Below are 21,875 nucleotides of genomic sequence, written 5' to 3'. Positions count from 1 at the left end.
TTTATTTTAAAGTGCTGTATTGAGGATGTGAAAGGTGGTATACCAATGCAATTCTTTTTCATAGATCAACAATTGTCGAATTCATTTAAACCAGAAGTGCATCTTTTCCCAAGGGGTACGAACAATAATAAGGGTAAATAAATAATAAGGGTAAAATTTCTGTCTCCTGCATCAACATGGAAATTCCAGTCTCAGCCTCCCTGCTGCTGACGCCACCTATCAATCAGAGGCACCTCCGCCAATACCATTGGTCCGCTCCCCTGTCCGTCACCTTGGATGTGCCTCTAGTCCAATTGGAAGGGCTCTATGGGCGGCGCCCCTGCAGGGCTCCGCCTCCTGCGCTCGCCAATCAGTCGCAGACCCGGAGTAAAGGGGCGATTCCTCTGACGCCTTCCCCCCCTCCCCCTTATCCGATTGGACAGCAGGAGCAGGCAGAAGACCCACCCCCGCTCCCTCGTGACGTCACGCCTCTGCCAACCGTCGGAATCCGCGGTTGCCTTGGTGACGGCGCGAGCCGCATTTTTTGAATCTGACAGCGGGAGCCGCAGCTCGCGGAGACAAGCGGCGGCGCTGCCGGTGAGCGGCGGGGCGCAGGCGCGGGGCTGCAGGTGAGCGGCGGGGCGCAGGCGCGGGGCTGCAGACGCGCGGGGAGAGGCGGGTGCTCCAGGTGAGCTGTGCCCAGGTGAGCTATGTCTAGGCCTCACCGGGTTAAATGTCCCTGGCAGCGTGGAGGAGTTGTCAGATTGGGCACTGGAGCTGTAGGGGGCTGGGCCTGAAACATTAGTTAAATATATCAATATAAAAGTTCATGTAGGTTCGATTCCCGGCTTGGGTCACTGCCTATGTGGCGTCTGCACGTTCTCCCCGTGTCTGCGTGGGTTTCCTCCGGTTTCCTCCCACAGCCCAAAAGATGTCTTGGTTAGGTACACTGGCCATGCTAAACTCTCCCTCAGTGTTACCCGAACAGGCGCTGGAGTGGCGACCAGGGGATTTTCACAGTAACTTCATTGCAGCGTCAATGTAAGCCTACATGTGACACTAATAAAATTAACTTTAAACTAAACTTTGTCTTGCAGCAGATGTCACATTTTAATATTCGATTGCAGTTGTATCAGAACTGCCATTCCTGTCTAGCTCTGCTTCCCAGATTTTAGTTTAGTTTATTTTATTAATGTCATCAAAAGCAAATCAAAACAAGTAGGCTTACGCTAACACTGCAAAGAAGATACTGTGAAAATCCCCTAGTCGCCACACTCTGGCGCCTGTTCGGGTGTGGAGATGCCGGCGTTGGACTGGGGTAAACACAGTAAGAGTTTTAACAACACCAGGTTAAAGTCCAACAGGTTTATTTGGCAGCAAATACCATTAGCTTTCGGAGCGCTGCTCCTTCGTCAGATGGAGTGGATATCTGCTCTCAAACAGGGCACGGAGACACAAAATCAAGTTACAGAATACTGATTAGAATGCGAATCTCTACAACCAACCAGGTCTTAAAGATACAGACAATGTGAGTGGAGGGAGCATTAAGCACAGGTTAAAGAGATGTGTATTGTCTCCAGACAGGACAGCCAGTGAGATTCTGCAAGTCCAGGAGACAAGCTGTGGGGGTTACTGATAGTGTGCCATAAACCCAAGATCCCGGTTTAGGCCGTCCTCATGTGTGTGGAAATTGGCTATCAGTTTCTGCTCAGCGACTCTGCGCTGTCGTGTGTTGTGAAGGCCGCCTTGGAATACGCTTACCTGAAGATCAAAGGCTGAATGCCCGTGACCGCTGAAGTGCTCCCCCACAGGAAGAGAACAGTCTTGCCTGGTGATTGTCGAGCGGTGTTCATTCATCCGTTGTCGTAGACTTGCAGAATCTCACTGGCTGCTCTATCTGGAGACAATACACATCTCTTTAACCTGTGCTTAATGCTCAAAAGGCCCAAGAATGTCTGAAAGTGAAGCACTTGGAAATAAGACTTCACATTGATGCACTCTGTATCTTCCTTTTCTCAACCGTCAGTTTAATTTCTTAAACTTTTCATCATAGATTGCAACAATAATGACTGGGAGACCTCAAGGAGCTGCCAGACGGAGGGGGCAGACGCCAAGGAGGCGATCGCCATTGAGAATTTCTCCTGCAGTCTCGCCAGACAGGAGAAGACCACCAGTCAGGGCTTCCCCTGAGAGGTCTCCTGTAAGACCATCGCAAGGGAGGAGGACACTAACCAGCCCCCGGAGGAGATCCCCAATTAGCCCACAGCGAAGACCAAGTAAGACAGTTTGAGAGCTTTTTATTCTCCCTGCACTATATTTCCCCCCTTTTTACCTCCCATTCCTGACGAGTTGAGATGACTGACCACACCGTTTCCAAAATAGGACTTAGCAGTGAAAACCAAAAAAATCCAATATGGAAGGATTCCCTAAAATGACCGAGCCAGCTTGAGAGTAGGAATAGGAACCGGAGTAGAAATTGGGAAGGAAGAGATGCAAAACTGAAAATCAACGACAAAAATTAGTGAGTGAGTATGGAATGCCCAGAAACTACAAGTTAGAAAGTAGGGAATAAAGAGTTTCAGTGATGAGTGCTTTACATACTTCAATCTGTGAATGAGGGACCTGACCTGAGGGTACAGATAGACACTTGGAAGTATGCTGTCACAGCTATTAATGAAAGGTGGCTTAAGGAAGGACAGCCATTACCAAGGCAGCTCACTTTCCTGATATTTGCTGACAGGGAGAGAAGGATACAAAAGGAGTAGGCCACAATATTTATTCTAGAAATAATCAAATCTGTGCTTGACGGATTTATTAGAGTTCACGAAGGAATTAATAAACAGGATGGATAAAGGGGAACCATTGGATGTGGTGTACTGTGATTTTCAATTTGATAAGGTGCCATGTTAAAGGTTACTCGGTGAGATGAGAACCCAGGGCATTGGTGGTAATATATTAGCATTGGATAGAGGATTGAACAAAGACTTGGGATACATGGGTTGTTTTCAAGACAGGAAATGAACTAGTGGAGTGCCACAAAGATCATAGAATCCCTACAGTGCAGGAAGAGGCTATCTGACCCATCGAGTCTACACCGAGTATCCCACCCAGGTCCTATCCCGTCCGCCCTATCCCTGTAACCCCACGCATTTACCATGGCTAATCCACCTAACTTACACATCTTTGAACATGAGGAACTATTTATCATGGCCAATGCACCTAACTTACACATCTTTGAACATGAGGAACTATTTATCATGGCCAATGCACCTAACTTACACATCTTTGGACTGTGGGAGGAAACCAGAGCATCCGGAGAAACCCGTGGAGACACGGGGAGAATATGCAAACTCCACATAGACAGTCACCCAAGGCTGGAATTGAACCTGGGTCTCTGGTGCTGTGAGGCAGCAGTGCTAAAACACTGTGCCATCGTGCTGGGGCCTCAGCTATTTATAATCTATATTTATGACATGCATGAAGAGATCGACTGTATTGTAGTAAAATTTGCTGATGATATGATGATGGGCTACAGAACAAGTTTTGAGGAGGATATAGTCTGCCTCCTCAATGTGATGTGGTGTGATGGTAACACCACTGAACTAGCAATCCAGAGATCCAGGCCGTTCTTCTGAGGACACAGTTTCAAATCCCACCAAGGTAGAGTTTAAAATCAGTTAATAAGCCTGGAATACAAAGTTAGTCTTGATAATGGTGACCATAAAATTATCATAAATTGTTGTAAAACCCCATCTGGTCCATTAACAAATGTGCAAATGTGACACCATTGTTTAAAAAAGGAGATAGACAAAAGGCAGATGACTATAGACCGGTTAGCTTAACTTCTGTAGTAGGGAAAATGCTTGAATCTATCATCAAGGAAGAAATAGCGAGACATCTGGATGTAAATTGTCCCATTGGTAAGATGCAGCATGGGTTCATGAAGGGCAGGTCATGTTTGACTAATTTGGTGGAATTCTTTGAAAACATTACATGTGCCGTGAACAATGGGGAATCTGTGGATGTGATGTATCTGGATTTCCAGAAGGCATTTGACAAGGTGCCGCACCAAAGACTGCTACATAAGATAAAGGTGCACAGTGTTAAGGGTAATGTATTAGCATGGATAGAGGATTGGTTAACGAACAGAAAGCAAAGAGTGGGGGTAAATGGGTGTTTTTCTGGTTGGCGATCAGTGACGAGTGATGTGCCTCAGGGATCAGTGTTGGGACCGCAATTGTTTACAATTTACAGAGATGATTTGGAGTTGGGGACCAAGTGTAGTGTGTCAAAATTCAGAGATGACACGAAGATGGGTGGCAGAGCAAAGTGTGCAGAGGACGCTGAAAGTCTGCAAAGGGATACAGATAATCTAAGTGAGTGGGCGAGGGTCTGGCAGATGGAGCACAATGTTGGTAAATGTGAGGTCATCCATTTTGGTAGGAATAACAGCAAAATGGACTATTATTTAAATGGTAAAAAATTGCAGCATGCTGCTGTGCAAATGGACCTGGGTGTCCTTGTGCAGGAATCTCAAGGAATAGGTTTGCAGGTGCAGCAGGTAATTAAGAAGGCAAATGGAATTTTGTCCTTCATTGCTGGAGGGATGGAGTTTAAAAACAGCAAGATTATGTTGCAGCTGTATAAGGTGCTGGTGAGGCCACACCTGGAGTACTGTGTACAGTTTTGGACTCCTTACTTGAGAAAGGATATACTGGCACTGGAGGGGGTGCAGAGGAGACTCACTAGGTTGATTCCGGAGTTGAGAGGGTTGGCTTATGAGGAGAGACTGAGTAGACTGGGGCTATACTCATTGGAATTCAAAAGAATGAGGGGAGATCTTATAGAAACATATAGGATTATGAAGGTATTAGATAAGATAGAAGCAGGGACGTTGTTTCCACTGGTGGGTGAAACTAGAACTAGGGGGCATGGCCTCAAAATATGGGGAAGCAGATTTAGGACTGAGTTGAGGAGGAACTTCTTCACACAAAGGGTTGTGAATCTGTGGAATTTCCTGCCCAGTGAAGCAGTTGAGGCTACCTCATTAAATGTTTTTAAGGCAAGGATAGATAAATTTTTGATCAGTAAAGGAATTAAGGGTTATGGTGAGTGGGCGGGTAAGTGGAGCTGAGTCCACAAAAAGATCAGCCATGATCTTATTGAATGGCGGAGCAGGCTCGAGGGGCCAGATGGCCTCCTCCTGCTCCTAGTCCTTATGTTTAACGTCCTTAAAGGAGGGAAATCTGCCGTCCTTACCCGGTCTGGCCTACTCCAGAGCCAAAGCAATGTGGTTGACTCTGAAATGGCCTAGCAAGCCACTCAGTTCAATTAGATGGGCAGCAAATGTTAGCTTCGCCAGTGGAGCCCATGTTTCAAGAAACAATAGAGAAAATATAGATAGGTTAAATGAGGGTAAAAACTTTGGCTGATAGCGTATTATGTGGGAAAATGTGATGTTATCCGCTTCAGCAGGATGAATAGAAAAACAGGATATTGTTTAAATGGAGAGAGACTGCAGAATGCTGTGGTGCAGAGGGATCTGAGTGTCCATGTATGTGATTCACAAAAAGCTAGCAAGCAGGTACAGAAAGTAACTAGGAAGGCAAATGGTGTGTTTTTAGCAAGGGGAATGAAATATAAATGCAGGGACGTCCTACTGGAACTGTACAGGGCACTAGTGAGAAAACAACTAGACACCGTGTGCAGTTTTGGTCACTTTATGTGGGACGCTCTTGTATTGGAGGCATTGGAGGTTCTCTTGACTGGTTCCTGGGATGAAGGGGTTATTTTATGAGGAAAGGTTGTGCCGTTTGGCCCTATGTCTTAAAGTTCAGAAGAAAGAGAGTTAATCTTACTGAAATTGAATTTCCTGCCCAGTGGGTTGTGGATGCTCCATCATTGAATCCAGTTAAGGCTGGGAGAGACAGACTTTTGATCTCTCAGGAAATTAAGGGATATGGGGAATGGTCAGGAAAATGGAGTTGAACCCGGAGATCAGCCACGATCATATTGGTTGGTGGATCAGACTCGATGGGCTGAATATTCTACCCCGGCCCGATTTCTTATGCCCCTGTACAAGATTGTGAGGGAACATCACACAGAGATACTGAGAGGATGTTTCCCTTCAAGGGGGAATCTAGAATGAGGGTCTCCCATTTATGAAGGAGATGAGGAAGAATTCCAGCTGTCAGCGAGTTGTTCGTGTTCTGTCAGCAGCGAAGGCTGGATCAATAAATATATCCAAGGCTGATTTGGATAGATGTTTGATTGAGAAAGGAGTTGAGGGTTAGGGGTGACAGGCAGGGAATTGGAGTTAAGAACACAATCAGATCAGCCATGATCTTATTGATTGATGGAGTGAGCTCGAGGGGTCCAGTGGCTGATTCCTGCTCTTTCTGACAAGGTGAACTTCCCACCATATATTTGTACCATCACTGAAACTGCCTTCTTCCACCTCCTTGACATCGCTGAATACACCTCTGTCCCAGCTCATCGACTCTGAAACCCTCATCCATGCCTCCGTTACCTCGAGACTCGACTATTCCAGCTCACTCCTGGCTGCTCTCCCACATGCTTGCAGTCCTCCAGATCTCTGCTGCCCGTGTCTTAACTGGCAGAAAATCCCGGTTTTGCCGCTCACTGGCCCATATGGCTCCCGCTCAAACAACACTTGATTGTCAAATGCACATCCTTGTTATCAAATCCCTCCAGGGCCTTGCCCGTCCTTATCTCTGTAATCTCCTATAGCCCCCTAACCCTCTGTGTTCCTTTCATTCTGACCCCCCCCGAAACATCCCCACTTATAATCACTCTATTGTTGGTGGTTGTGCCTTCGACTGCCTGAATCCCAAGCTCTGGAATTCCCATCCTACATCTTTCCTCCTTTAAGGCGCTCCTTAAGATGTGCCTCTCTGGCCAGGGTTTCGGTCATCTGACCTTATTGTTCCTTACGTGGCTTGGTGTCATACATTGTTTAATAATACTCCTTGAGACATTTCATTGTGTTAAAGGCACTTTCCAGGTTCTTTCCAGTGAGTTTCCACCAGCCTCAGTATCGGGTCCCTTATTTTGGACTGAAACGTAGGGGGGTATGATTGAGAAGTTTGCAGCTGCGATCTGAAAATTGTTCGTGTACTTGGTGATGAGGAAGAAAGCTGGAGACTGCAGCGAAATATCGATGGAGTGGTCAGATCGGCAGAGAAATGGCAAATGGGGTTTGATCCAGAGCAGTGTGAGGTGAAGCACTGGGCAGGACCAGCAAGGTGAAGGAATGCAGAATAAATGGCAGAATACCGAAAAATGTTCCTGTCATTCTGCAAGAGTTGAGCAACAGAAGGAGCTTGAATGTATGTCCCCAGATCCCTGAAGATAATGGGGTGGTAAATAGAGACATAGAGAGCAGGAGAAGGCCATTCAGCCCCTCGAGCCTGTTCTGCCATTCAGTATGATCATGGCTGATCCTCTATCTTATCGCTGCACATCGCCATTACCCTCAGAACCTTTATTGTCTAGAATTTGATTTATTTCCTCCTTAAATATATTCAGTGATTTTGCCTCCACTCCTTCTGTGGCAGAGAATTCCACAGGGTCACCAAGCTCTGAGTGAAGATGTTTCTCCTGATCTCAGTCCTAAATGCCCCACCCTGAACTAAGACCTCCCCCTCATTCTAGACCCCTCCCAGCCAGAGGAAACAACATCCCTACACCCAGTCTGTCCAGCCCTGTCAGAATTGTATATGTTGCAGTTAGATCCCCTCTCATTCTTCTAAACCCAAGTGAATACAGGATGAGTCAATCCAATCTCTCCTCATACGACAATCCTACCATCCCAGGAAACGATCTGGGGAATCTTCACTGCATTTTCCCAATGCCAAGTATATCTTTTCTTGGGAAAGGAGACCAAGATTGCACACACTGCCCCAGTTGTGGTCTCACCAAGGCCCTCTACAGCTGCAGTAAGACATCCTTGCTTCTGTTATCAAGTTCTCTGTGAATGAAGGCCAATGTACCATTGTGCCCTAACTGCCTGCTGTACCTGCATGCTTGCTTTCAATCCTCCAAAGATTCACTATCCTTCGAGTGAAGACATTTCTCCTCATCCCTGTCCTAATTAATCTTCCCCTTATCCTGAGACTGTGACCCCGTCTTCTAGATTCCCCAACAGGGACAAACAACCTCAGTGTTTATCCTGTCAAACCTCCTTCAGGATCTTGTGTTTCATTGAGATGTCAGGATCCTATCTGGTGAAGAGCAGGGGAGCTCCTCTCAGCCAGTATCACTGGAAAGGAAATCAGTTACCTGGCTTTTCTTCCGTTGCTGTTTGTGGGAGTGTGCTGTGTATAAATTGACTGCAGCATTGTCTGACAGCAGGTACCATACTTCAACAAGGATTTCAGTAGCTGGAAAGAGCTTTTGCAATGTCCTGAGGTTTGGAATTATTGTTGAAATCATTTTTAAAATTCATTCTTGGGATGTGGGTGTCACTGGCTCGGCCAACATTTGTTACCCATCTCTCATTGTCCCAGAGAAGGTGGTGGTGAGCATGAGGCGGCACGGCAGCACAGTGGTTAGCACTGCTGCCTCACAGCTCCAGGGACCCGGGTTCGATTCCCGGCTTGGGTCACTGTCTGTGTGGAGTTTGCACATTCTCTCCGTGTCTGCGTGGGTTTCCTCCGGGTGCTCCGGTTTCCTCCCACAGTCCGAAAGACTTGTGGGTTAGGTGCATTGGCCATGTTAAATGCTCCCTCAGTGTTACCCGAACAGGCGCCAGAGTGTGGCAACTAGGGGATCTTCACAGTAACTTCATTTCAGTGTTAATGTAAGCCTACTTGTGACTAATAAATAAACTTTAACTTTAATTTTTCTTGAACCGCTGCAGTCCCTGAGCTGTAGATACACCCACAGTAGTGCGAGGGAGGGAGCTCCAGAATTTTGACCCAGCGACATGCAAGATCCTTCCTCCTTTACTTGCATTTTGCTTTGTTATATGTAACGTATTTGATGTTTTCTTTCTGCCCTGTGTAGGTGTGAATTATTGATCGAATGGTCAGTATAAAGATCGCTGCTCTTGTTCACTGGATGTGAACAAGAGTAGTGTGGTGCTCTCAATTTGCTCAGCAGATCTTCAAGCCACCCTGTGACATGTTGGCATCTCAAAGAATGAGGCCAAACTCCCCGAACCTTTCCACAGAAACTTTATTAGCAATGCCAGCTCAGCTTCCCTGGGACTGGGTGCTTGGCCAACTAATACTCACCAGCGTGCTGCCCGGAGGTTACCGCGTTCCTGTGATGGGTGTTGCAAAGGGAGGCTTGCTCCTCGCTACCTGTCTAGTGAAAAATACGTCTGTCTATCTGCAGGAGTTCCACCACCTCCCCATCGGAGACGGTTCCGCCCGGGCACCAGGGCCCTGATGGAGATCCGCAAGTATCAGAAATCCACGGATTTGCTTATCCGCAAACTGCCGTTCAGCAGAGTGGTGAGTGGCAATAGAATCTGCGGCTGAAGGACAGGGGTCCAAGTGGGTCAATCCCATGCGATGTGGAAATTCCAGTCACGTGGGATCCAAATTTGGGTGTCGGGGGCAGGATATTAACCTTCTCTTCACTGGTGATTCAGAGTGATATATCAGGAGAGCGGTCTCGAATTAGGAAACGTACAGCTGGGTGTTCAATTTAATATGGAGAAAAGTGACCAGAGTTTGGAGGGAATGGTAAAATTTCCAGAGAAGCCGAGGAGCAGAGAGGCTCGGAGGGGTTTGAGATACGCACGACTCTTAAAAGCAGGAAGGCTAGGATGAGTATTCCTCAATCCTACATTTTATAAATAGGGGCCAGAAGTTTAAGCAGAAATGTAAATGCTGAAACAGATGGAATATGATGTCGAGCTTTTGGAATGTCCTGCATTCAAGAAGGGTGTCCAGATCTTGCAGAGGGAACCGTGGAGATTATAGAGATGATACTACCAGGGATGATGAGCTTTAGATATCAGGAAAATTGGCATGGAATGTGATTGGGTAGAGGAGCTAAAATTGTGAGTGCCATAGGGATATATAGCATTGAAACAGGCCCTTCATCCATGCCAACCAGGTTTCCAAAACAGAACTAGTCCCATTTGCCTGCGTTTGGCCCATATCCCTCTAAACCTTTCCAATCCATGTACCTGTCCAAATGTTATAATTGTCCCCACCTCTACCACCTCCTCTGGCAGCTTATTCCACATACGCACAACCCTCTGTGTGAAAAAGTTGCTCCTCAGGTCCCTTTTAAATCTTCCCCTCTCACCTTAAACCTACACCCTCTAGTTATGGGCTCCCCTACCCTGCGGAAAAGACCTTGGCTATTCACCTTCTCTATGCCCCTCATGATTTAAGTGTAGGAGCAAAGGACGTAGGAGAAGAGTAGGCCACTCGGCCATTCAAGCCTGGTCCTGTCATTCAGTAAGGTCATTACTGATCCAGTTGTGGTCTCAACTCCACTTTCCTGTCTGCATCCTCTGTTCCCCCACCTGAATGAAATTCAGTCTAAAACTCAGTCTAACTCCACCTTGAGGGCCTGGATAAAACACACTAGCAGAGAGTTGGTGCAGTCTCGTTGGGCTGAATGGTCTCCTTCAGCACTGTAGGGATTCTATGATTGATCAGTGGCCCAGCCTCCGCTGCTTTCTGGCGAGTAGAATTTCACACTAATGGCGGAGATAACAAATAAATCCTCCTCACTTCCGTCCTCAAAGTGAAATCTCTTATTTTTAATCAAAGCAAAATACTGCGGGTGCTAGAAATCTGAAATAAAGACAAAAAATTCTGGAAAAACTCAGCAGGTCTGGTGGAATCTGTGAAGGCAGAAAGAGTTAACATTTTGCACTAGGCGACACAGTTAAACAAGAGGAAGAAACAGAGTTAATGCTTCAAGTCTGTGTGGCTCTTCTTCAGAGCTTCAGAGTTATTAGCTTCTTCCCCCACAAGAGGAAACCTCCTCCCACTATCCACTCTGGCAAGCCCCTTGGATTTTCGGTGGGATTGGATGGACGAGGCTGGAAAAGGGCTAAGGGGCACGGCGGAGAGAGGGTTGGGGGGTTGGGGGGAGGACACTCAGTGCTTGAGAACAAATGGTCTTTTTGAATTCTTTCTTTCCAGGTCCGTGAAGTAGCCGCTCGTTTCACCCGGGGCATTGAGTTCAGATGGCAAGCCAACGCTTTGCTGGCATTGCAGGAGGTAAAGCATTTATCAAACACGTGTGTCTTGATTGATAGACAAGTTTTTCCACTTATACTCATCAGGGCAAATACAAGAAAATCAAATTTCAAACAATCACAACAATTGACACTACAGGATAAAAGTGTGCTGATTGGTTGATGAGTTGGTTCTGATTGGCTGAGGTGTTGCCACGGAGAAAGCAATGGGGAGCTATAGGTTCCCCAAGCTTCTGGGTAATTAAAAAATGAGTGAAAAGGACTCTGATTACTTTTCTAAATCTTAATTCCTGATTACAACCTTTTATTTTCTTTATAATGACCAAAAAACAAGAAAGTTAAGGAACAGTCTGAAATATTCGCTTGGCGATACAGAACTTGAAGCTTGCTGAAAAGAGAGACATTTTGCTGAAATTTTTCATCTTGTACTCATCAGGACAAATGCAAGAATGCCAAATTTCAAACCATCCCCACAATTTATACTGTAGGGAATTTATGTCGCAGGTTGGCAAGTTGACTGTGATTGGCCAAGGCAAATATAATCTCCCAAAGATCATCTACACTTGCGAGGAGTGACCTATAGGCAAGGAGCCATTCTCTGCAAAGGAAAAGAATATGTTCAAGGCTTGGCCATTTTTTTAATTACCCAAATGCTTGGGGGGGGGGGGCGGTGGGGGGGCTATAGCTCCATGTTGCTTTCTTCATGGCAACACTTCAGCCAATCAGAATCAACTTACTGACCAATCAGCACCCTTTCCATTGTAGTATAGATCGTTGTGATTGTTTGAAATTTGGTATTCTTGTATTTGTTCTGATGAGTGCAAGGGGAAAAACTTTGGCAACATCCTTTCTTCAACGATCTTGAAATATCTTCGGAGGGAATGTAGTAATGTTGGGAATCACAAGTTTTAAACCATACGAGATGGACTGAGCAGTTCTAGCGAGGGGCGGAGCGTGTGAGAGTGTAAAAACAATCCGAATGGCTGGACAAGAAGCAAAGCTCAGGAGGGGCACAAAGGGATTTGGGGATAGTGCAGGAAGGTGGAGTTGAGCTGGAAGATCTGCCTTGATCTTATTGAAAGGTGGAGCAGGCTCGAAGGGCTGAACAGCCAATTCCGGCTCCTATTTAACATGTTCTTATGCATTGAAAGAGGAGGGAACACTAAACAAGATAGCGACCACTCCCTCCTGTCCTGATGTCTCTCATCGAGGCTGTTCCTGTGCTGGAGAACCTTCCTTAACCTCACTCAGGCCTAATGGCCAAACCCACATTGTGGAGCATTGGAAAGAGACGGCAGTGTTAGAGAATTGTAGAGACCTGCAGCACTGGAGGAGGCCACTCGGCCCCTCATGCCTGTGCTGGCTCTTTTAAAGGCTGGTCGTGCTGGGGTCCCACACCCCTTTGCTTTGTGTCCTGTCACTGAAGTTCCTCATTGAATCTGGTTGGTGTCAGGACTGTATGATGTGGAGATGCCGGCGTTGGACTGGGGTAAACACAGTAAGAAGTCTCACAACACCAGGTTAAAGTCCAATGGCTTATTTGGTAGCAAAAGCCACTAGCTTTCGGAGCGCTGCTCCTTCGTCAGGTAAGTGGGAGTTCTGTTCACAAACAGGGCATATAAAGACACAAACTCAATTTATAAAATAATGGTTGGAATGCGGGTCTTGACAGGTAATCAAGTCTTAAAGGTACAGACAATGTGAGTGGAGAGAGGGTGAAGCACAGGTTAAAGAGATGTGTATTGTCTCCAGACAGGACAGTTAGTGAGATTTTGCAAGCCCAGGCAAGTCATGGGGGTGACAGATAGTGTGACATGAACCCAAGATCCCGGTTGAGGCCGTCCTCATGTGTACGGAACTTGGCTATCCGTCTCTGCTCAGCGAGAGACTTTTGCTACCAAATAAACCTGTTGGACTTTATCCTGGTGTTGTGAGATTTCTGACTGTGTTTACCAACAAGTGCCCAGTGAGTGGCGCTGCTGAGCTGCTGTGATGGAGTCTCTCTGTGTTCCAGTGTCAAATCTTTGATTTGATTTATTCTTGTCACATGTATTAACAAACAGTGATAAGTATTGTTTCTTGCGCGCTATACAGAAAAAGGATACCGTTCATAGAGAAGGGAAGGAGAGAGTGCAGAATGTAGTGTTACAGTCATAGCTAGGGTGTAGAGAAAGATCAACTTAATGCAAGGTAGATCCATTCAAAAGTCTGACAGCAGCAGGGAAGAAGCTGCTCTTGAGTCGGTTGCTTTGTGACCTCAGACTTTTGTATCTCTTTCCCGATGGAAGAAGGTGGAAGAGAGAATGTCGGGGGTGTGTGGTGTCCTTAATTATGCTGGCTGCTTTGCCGAGGCAGCGGGAAGTGTAGACAGAGTCAGTGGATGGGAGGTTGGTTTGCATGATGGATTGGGCTACATTCACAATCTTTTGTAGTTCCAGAGTGGGATAATCCACCTGGAGAGATCAGCATTCCCAGATTCCGATAGAATCGAGAAACACACCAGCGTAACTGTTCAAAAATTAATAATAATCAGAGGATGAAATGTTGGAAATGTCACCCTTGGGCATCTGGAAACAGCAAAGACAAAACTCTGTGAAGAAGCTTTGTATCCTCACTGGCTACAGGGGAGGTCCCAGAGGATTGGAGAATAGCCAATGTTGTTCCTTTGTTTAAGAAGGGTAGCAAGAATAATCCAGGTAATTAGAGGCCGGTGAGCCTTACGTCAGTGGTAGGGAAATTATTGGAGAGGATTCTTCGAGACAGGATTTATTCCCACTTGGAAATAAGTGGACGTATCAGTGAGAGGCAACATGGTTTTGTGAAGGGGAGGTCGTGTCTCACGAACTTGATCGAGTTTTTCGAGGAAGTGATGAAGATGATTGATGAGGGTAGGGCAGTGGATGTTGTCGACATGGACTTCAGTAAGGCCTTTGACAAGGTCCCTCATGGCAGACTGGTGCAGAAGGTGAAGGCGCACGGGATCAGAGGTGAGCTGGCAAGGTGGATACAAAACTGGCTCGGTCAAAGAAGACAGAGGGTAGCAGTGGAAGGGTGCATTTCTGAATGGAGGGCTGTGACAAATGGTGTTCTCAGGGATCAGTGCTGGGACCTTTGCTGTTTGTAATATATATAAATGATTTGGAGGAAAATGTAACTGGATTGATTAGTAAGTTTGCGGGTGACACTGAGGTTGGATTTGCGGATAGCGATAGAACATAGAACATAGAACATTACAGCGCAGAACAGGCCCTTCGGCCCACGATGTTGCACCGACCAGTTAAAAAAAAAAAAAAAAACTGTGACCCTCCAACCTAAACCAATTTCTTTTCGTCCATGAACCTATCTACGGATCTCTTAAACGCCCCCAAACTAGGCGCATTTACTACTGATGCTGGCAGGGCATTCCAATCCCTCACCACCCTCTGGGTAAAGAACCTACCCCTGACATCGGTTCTATAACTACCCCCCCTCAATTTAAAGCCATGCCCCCTCGTGCTGGATTTCTCCATCAGAGGAAAAAGGCTATCACTATCCACCCTATCTAAACCTCTAATCATCTTATATGTTTCAATAAGATCCCCTCTTAGCCGCCGCCTTTCCAGCGAAAACAATCCCAAATCCCTCAGCCTCTCCTCATAGGATCTCCCCTCCATACCAGGCAACATCCTGGTAAACCTCCTCTGCACCCTCTCCAAAGCCTCCACATCCTTCCTGTAATGTGGGGACCAGAACTGCACACAGTACTCCAAGTGCGGCCGCACCAGAGTTGTGTACAGTTGCAACATAACGCTACGACTCCTAAATTCAATCCCCCTACCAATAAACGCCAAGACACCATATGCCTTCTTAACAACCTTATCTACTTGATTCCCAACTTTCAGGGATCTATGCACACATACACCTAGATCCCTCTGCTCCTCCACACTATTCAAAGTCCTCCCGTTAGCCCTATACTCAACACATCTGTTATTCCTACCAAAGTGAATTACCTCACACTTCTCCGCATTAAACTCCATCCGCCACCTCTCGGCCCAACTTTGCAACCTGTCTAAGTCTTCCTGCAAACTACGACACCCTTCCTCACTGTCTACCACACCACCGACTTTGGTGTCATCAGCAAATTTGCTAATCCACCCAACTATACCCTCATCCAGATCATTAATAAATATTACAAACAGCAGTGGCCCCAAAACAAATCCCTGAGGTACACCACTTGTAACCGCACTCCATGATGAATATTTACTATCAACCACCACCCTCTGTTTCCTATCCGCTAGCCAATTCCTGATCCAATTTCCTAGATCACCCCCAATCCCATACATCTGCATTTTCTGCAGAAGCCTACCATGGTGAACCTTATCAAACGCCTTACTAAAATCCATATATACCACGTCCACTGCCTTGCCCCCATCCACCTCCTTGGTCACTTTCTCAAAAAACTCAATAAGGTTAGTAAGGCACGACCTACCTGCCACAAAACCATGCTGACTATCACCTATCAATTCATTACTCTCCAAATAACTATAAATCCTATCCCTTATAATTTTTTCCAACATCTTGCCGACAACAGAAGTGAGACTCACCGGTCTATAATTCCCGGGGAAGTCTCTGTTCCCCTTCTTAAACAATGGGACAACATTCGCTAACCTCCAATCTTCTGGTACTATACCAGAGGCCAACGACGACCTGAAGATCAGAGCCAGAGGCTCTGCAATCACTTCTCTTGCCTCCCAGAGAATCCTTGGATAAATCCCATCCGGACCAGGGGATTTATCTATTTTCAGACCCTCCAGAATATCCTGCACATCCTCCTTATCAACTGTAATACTGTCTATTCTACTCCCTTGCAACCCAGTGTCCTCCTCAGCTATATTCATGTCCCCTTGCGTGAACACCGAAGAGAAATATTGGTTCAATGCTTCACCAATCTCCTCCGGTTCCACACATAACTTCCCTCTGCCATCTATAACTGGCCCTAAACTTGCCCTAACCAACCTTCTGTTCTTGACATACCTATAGAACGCCTTAGGATTCTCTTTAACCCTATCCGCCAAAGTCTTCTCATGTCCCCTTTTAGCCCTTCTAAGCTCGCTCTTCAACTCCCTCTTAGCCAATCTAAAGCTTTCTAGTGCACTACCCGAGTGCTCACGTCTCATCCGAACATAAGCCTCCTTTTTCTTTTTAACCAACAAAGAAACTTTTTTGGTGCACCACGGTTCCCTAGCCCTACCAATTCCTCCTTGCCTGACAGGGACATACCTATCACAGACTCGCAGTAGCTGCTCCTTGAAAAAACTCCACATGTCGGACGTTCCCAGTCCCTGTAATCTCCTAGTCCAACCTATGTTTCCTAATTCTCTCCTAATAGCCTCATAATTACCCTTCCCCCAGCTAAAACCACTGGCCCGAGGTTCATGCCTATCCCTTTCCATCACTAAGGTGAACGTAACTGAATTGTGGTCACTATCACCAAAATGCACACCAACTTCCAAGTCTAGCACCTGGTCTGGCTCATTTCCCAGCACCAGATCCAATATAGCCTCACCTCTAGTTGGCCTTTCTACATACTGAGTCAAAAAACCTTCCTGCACGCTTTGAACAAAAACTGACCCCTCTAACGAGCTAGAGCTATAACAATTCCAGTCAATATTAGTCAAGTTAAAATCCCCCATAACAATTGCCCTATTACTTTCACTCCTAAGCAGGATTGACTCCGCAATCCTTTCCTCAACCTCTCTAGAACTTTTAGGAGGTCTATAAAAGACTCCCAACAGGGTGACCTCTCCTCTCCTATTTCTAATCTCCGCCCATACTACCTCAACAGATAAGTCCTCATCAAACCTCCTCTCTGACACTGTGATACAATCTCTGACCAATAATGCTACCCCTCCCCCTCTTCTACCTCCTTCCCTACTTCGACTAAAACATTTGAACCCCGGGACCTGCAGCATCCATTCCTGCCCCTGCTCTATCCATGTCTCTGAAATAGCCACAACATCGAAGTCCCAGGTACTGATCCACGCTGCAAGTTCACCCACTTGAGGACCATCAGAGGATACAGCAGGATATAGATCAGTTGGAGACTTGGGGGAGAGATGGCAGATGGAGTTTAATCCGGACAAATGTGAGGTAATGCATTTGGAAGGTCTAATACAGATAGGAAATATACAGTAAATGGCAGAACCCTTAGGAGTATTGATAGGCAGAGGGATCTGGGTGTACAGGTACACAGGTCACTGAAAGCAGCAATGCAGGTGGAGAAGGTAGTCAAGAAGGCATACGGCATGCTTGCCTTCATCGGCCGGGGTATTGAGTTTAAAAATTGGCAAGTCATGTTGCTGCTTTATAGAACCTTAGTTCGGCCGCACTTGAAATATAGTGTCCAATTCTGGTCGCCACACTTCCAGAAGGATGTGGAGGCTTTGGAGAGGGTACAGAAAAGATTTACCAGGGCCTGTTCCTGTGCTGTAATTTTCTTTGTTCTTTATGTTTAAATGGAGCTAAATTTACTTTTCTTTAAACTGTACTATGTATTTCCAGCACTTTCTATTTCCCTTTTTTGGGTTGCTAACTGTCCAGGATTATCCCGCAGTCTCCAGGAATTTAATCACCTGAATACAGCTCTGAGCAAAAGTTAAGAGAAGTGTTTTTGTTTCCGTATGTGTGTGATTTCTATTTAAGGTAGTGATTCTAGAGGGAATGAATGTCCGAGGTGGCCATGTGGTGATAAAACCTCCAGGAATAGGCTCAATTAGAGTTGGCAACCTCTCCTGCGTGTCATTGTAACCCTGGGTGATGGGATTAGCATAACAACTGTTCTAAAACATGTCAAAGTTTATACTAAGGAGACACAAACTCCTGTGTAGAAGAGCCGGTGGTTCTCCCTCGGTGTTCTGGGTCAAGGTTTATCCCTCCAACATGACACTGTTTAAAATAACGCAACGCATTACCGTGTCACCGTGTTGCTGTTTGTGGGATCTTGCTGTGTACATATTGACTGCTGTTTTTCCACCTGATGGCAGTGACTGCACTTCCATTAACCGCAAAGTGCTCGGGGATGTCCTGAGGTTGTGGAAGGCGCTACATAAATGCGAGATCTGTCTTTTCCTGTTTTCCCTTCACTCTTCTCTTCTCGGAAACCACATCCTAATGCCCCCCCCTGGGTTTGTTCTTCCTCTTGTTTCTCCCTAGGCCTCCGAGGCGTTTCTGGTGCTGCTCCTGGAGGATGCCTACCTCTGCACCCTGCACGCCAAGAGAGTGACCCTGTTCCCAAAAGATGTGCAGCTGGCCCGCAAGATAAGGGGCATCCAGGAGGGTCTGGGCTAAGGGAACGAGACAGACAGACAGAGAGAGGGAGAGTTCTCCATTCAGCTTTGATCCTGTGCTGCTGTCCAATCCTCAAACTAACAAAACTCTACGGCGGAGGTAGAGGGCTATGAGAGCTGTGGTCTGGCACTGCGACCTGCTCAGTGCCCCCGCCATCCGACTCTTACACAGAGCCTGTTGCATTATTGTAGCGTAGCTCGTTCTGTGACTTGTGAATCTTAATCTTGTTATATTTTTATACTGTCGCTCCGCTTTGCCAATGGAAGCACCACTGAGCAGCCCATTTGTTATTTAGTGTAGCTTCGACACCCTACAATCTGCAATGCAGATTTCCCCCATCTGATTCAGTGGCCCAGTGGTTAGCACTACTGCCTCACAGCCCGGGTTCAATTCCAGCCTCGAGTGATCGTCTGTGTGGAGTTTGCACATTCTCCCCGTGTCTGCGTGGGTTTCCTCCGGGTGCTCCAGTTTCCTCCCACAGTCCAAAGATGTGCAGGTTATGTGGATTGGCCATGCTAGATTGCCGCTTAGTGTCAGGAGGGTTAGTGGGGTAAATGTGTGGGGAGACAGGGATAGGGCCTGTGGTCGGTGCAGACTCGATAGGCTTGAATGGCCTCCTTCTGCACTGTAGGGATTCTATGATTCCCTGGTTCCCCACCTCTCGCTCTGCCCCTGCACACACCCACTGCTGACCCCGTCCAGTCTAGAGCTGTCACTGGTTGATCTATGGTTGTTGGGGTGCCTCTTGCTGGGGGTGGGGGGGCTGGAGGTGGCGATCTCCGCCGAGCATTCGTGGCTTTAATCGGCGTCAGCTTTGGCTGCAGATCTCTCCCTTGCTGCTGCCCGGGTTTCGTCTGTACCAAGGCGAAGCACTAAGTGTACAAACTCTCGATTGCTTTTGCCTCCAGCTGGGCTGTCTTTGATCCCAATGTAAATCGGGAATAGCTAGGTTATCGGATCAGAGCTCTGCTCAGTCCACAACCATCAACGTGTAAATCTTCACAGAGGTGGAGAGGGGAGGGGGATGTTTACATCACTGTTTTAACCCCACACCACCTCTGAGCTGAGTTAACTTTGACGGCAGCCCTGTCACCATTCACACTGACCTTTCCTCAGCGGCTGGAGGAGGGAGTGATGGGGGTGGGGGGAAGGTGGGGTGGGGGGAAGAGGGATTTCCAGCTGAGATTATGATCAACGTGATGTAAATCCTGACTGCTCTGTCACTAGATCAGGAGGAGTAGAGCTAGAGCCAGCACTTGGGGGTGTGAGGGGGGGAAGGGGTCGGTCGCTGGGCCATTGAATGCAAGCCCATGTCCGCTCTGCCCTCCTGCCTCATACACGTGCGTCGTACCAGATGCTTCTAACTGCTGGACCTTTCTGTAGATAAACCAGATTTTTAATGTATATTTTTTAAGTTTTGAAGAGAAAGCAGCCTCGAGCAGCTGTTGTCGGTGGTTTCAATGCAGGGTTGGTTTGGTGACCTCCAGTGGGAGGGAGCTGATATTCAGGGAGAAATCCCAGATGGTAAGGCCCATCCAAACCATTAACTTCATCCACAGGTCTTCCCCTGTCCCCCTCCTCTCCTGTCGTGTTCTCTCTCTCTCTCTCTCCCCCTCCACCGCTTGTTGGGTTTTAAGTGACTGGTATTCTGGTGATGGGATTGGGTGGAGTTGAATAGGTTGGGAGTCACTGATCCTCTTGGCTGCTCCTCAGTCCTCCTGCTCCCAAATGGGGAAAGGGTAGAAGGGGTGGAGCGAGGGGGAGGGGGAAGACAGCAGGGGTGGGGTGGTTTGGGGGAGGGCAGCGGGGTGGATTGTGGGAGGGGAAGGGCAGCGGGATGGGGGGAAGGTTAGCGGGAATGGGTTGGGGAGAGGGGCAGCGGTGTTTGGGGGAGGGGAAGGGCAGCAGGGGTGGGGTGTGGGGAGGTGGAGGGCAGCAGGGGTGGGGTTGGTTTGGGGGAGGGCAGCGGGGTGGATTGTGGGAGGGGAAGGGCAGCAGGGTGGGGGGAAGATGAGCGGGAATGGGTTGGGGAGAGGGAGAGGGGCAGCGGTGTTGGGGGGAGGGGGAGAGCAGCAGGGGTGGGGTGTGGGGAGGTGGACGGCAGCAGGGGTGGGGTTGGTTGGGAGGAGGGGGAGGGCAGCGGGGCTGGGGGAGGGCAGCAGGGGTGGAGTTTGGGGAGGGGGGGCAGCAGGGGTGGGATTGGTTGGGGGGAAGGGAGAGGGCAGCAGGGGTGGGGGGGGCAATGGGCTGGAGTGACCCCTGACCTGTGTGATCAGAGGCAGCAATGTTTGGAAGCCCCCAGCACCGGAGGATCTGTGAGGCTGTCATTCTGCTCTGACACCCATGGGACTGCACCCATTGTCTGGCGCCTGCAAGGCTGTTCGTCTGTCTGGCACCCATGGGACTGCACCCATTGTGGGATAATGAAGAATATATATTAAAACTAATACCACAAGGAGTGTGGGTGAAGTATTTGTAGCTTTTTGTTTTGAAAGTATTTGGCAATTGGAGGAAACCATCCCTCTTCATTTTGTGTTAACAAACCTGATCAGGTATCGCTAAAATAGAAATGAAAAGTCCCACATTAAGCATTTTAATATTTTAGTTTAAACCACCTCTCCTTCTGTCTTTTACAGTTTACTAATTAGTGTTTTTAATTGCTGATTTAACCCTCTTAAAACATACTTTGAATCTATTTTTTAATATAATTTACTCTTCCCTCCCAACCAAGCGCCTTGACCAAGTCACCCGGTTTAAAATCCTTCTCCGATTGGCTGAAAAACTGTCTTAACAAGTCACGTCCATTTTTTCCAGCCAATCAGAAGTTGGATTGCTGAAAAGTTGGCCCAGTCGCGTTGTCCGGGCAGCTATCTCTGATTGGCTTGCTGGATTTGGCGAGTGACGAAGGATCCAATGAGATTGCTTCTCTGTCAGTCAGGTAGAATTAGCAAAGGGCGGCTGGTGGGTGGGAAACAGACTTATTAAAATTCCTTGTGCTCTGGGGTTCAGCTGGTCCGACCTGTTCCGTTTCCCCGGGTCAGGGGACCCATGGATAATTAGCTGTTCGTTTTTTTTATATACGTGGCTTTAAGGGAAATAATTATTAGAGATATCCCTGCTTGTCAGTATCTTGTCAGTAGGAGATCACGGGCCCAGGCAGTAGGCTTTGCCTGTCTGACCATTTCCATATATCTCCATTTATCAATTGTACATGCAATCTTATAATTATGTGAAGTTTTAAATGATTCCAAAGAACTTTGGACTTGAACAACCTTGCTGTGGCCTGCCTAAATCTGGGAGTGTGAGCGGAGAGAGGGGTTGTTCCCACTTGCCGCTCATATCATTGGGGAAATTAAACCATCAATCTTACAACGCACCT

General features: G+C 47.3%; 1 protein-coding gene across 1 annotated transcript; it reads left to right on the top strand.

Annotated features, from left to right (window-relative positions):
• The first annotated feature begins 539 nt into the window (after nucleotides 1–539).
• On the top strand, nucleotides 540–19,609 carry LOC144496764 (histone H3-like centromeric protein A). Its single transcript, XM_078217289.1, has 5 exons — nucleotides 540–608; nucleotides 2,033–2,255; nucleotides 9,340–9,458; nucleotides 11,115–11,192; nucleotides 18,362–19,609. Exons 2-5 carry the CDS (start codon nucleotides 2,045–2,047, stop codon nucleotides 18,494–18,496), a joined length of 543 nt encoding a protein of 180 aa, XP_078073415.1. The 5' UTR covers nucleotides 540–608; nucleotides 2,033–2,044; the 3' UTR covers nucleotides 18,497–19,609.
• Nucleotides 19,610–21,875: the final 2,266 nt, after the last annotated feature.

This window comes from Mustelus asterias, chromosome 8, assembly GCF_964213995.1.
Source record: "Mustelus asterias chromosome 8, sMusAst1.hap1.1, whole genome shotgun sequence".
NCBI classification, from domain to species: domain Eukaryota; kingdom Metazoa; phylum Chordata; class Chondrichthyes; order Carcharhiniformes; family Triakidae; genus Mustelus; species Mustelus asterias.
The sequence above is the reverse complement of the archived record's forward strand: the minus strand, read 5'-3'. Positions and strand labels throughout refer to the sequence as shown.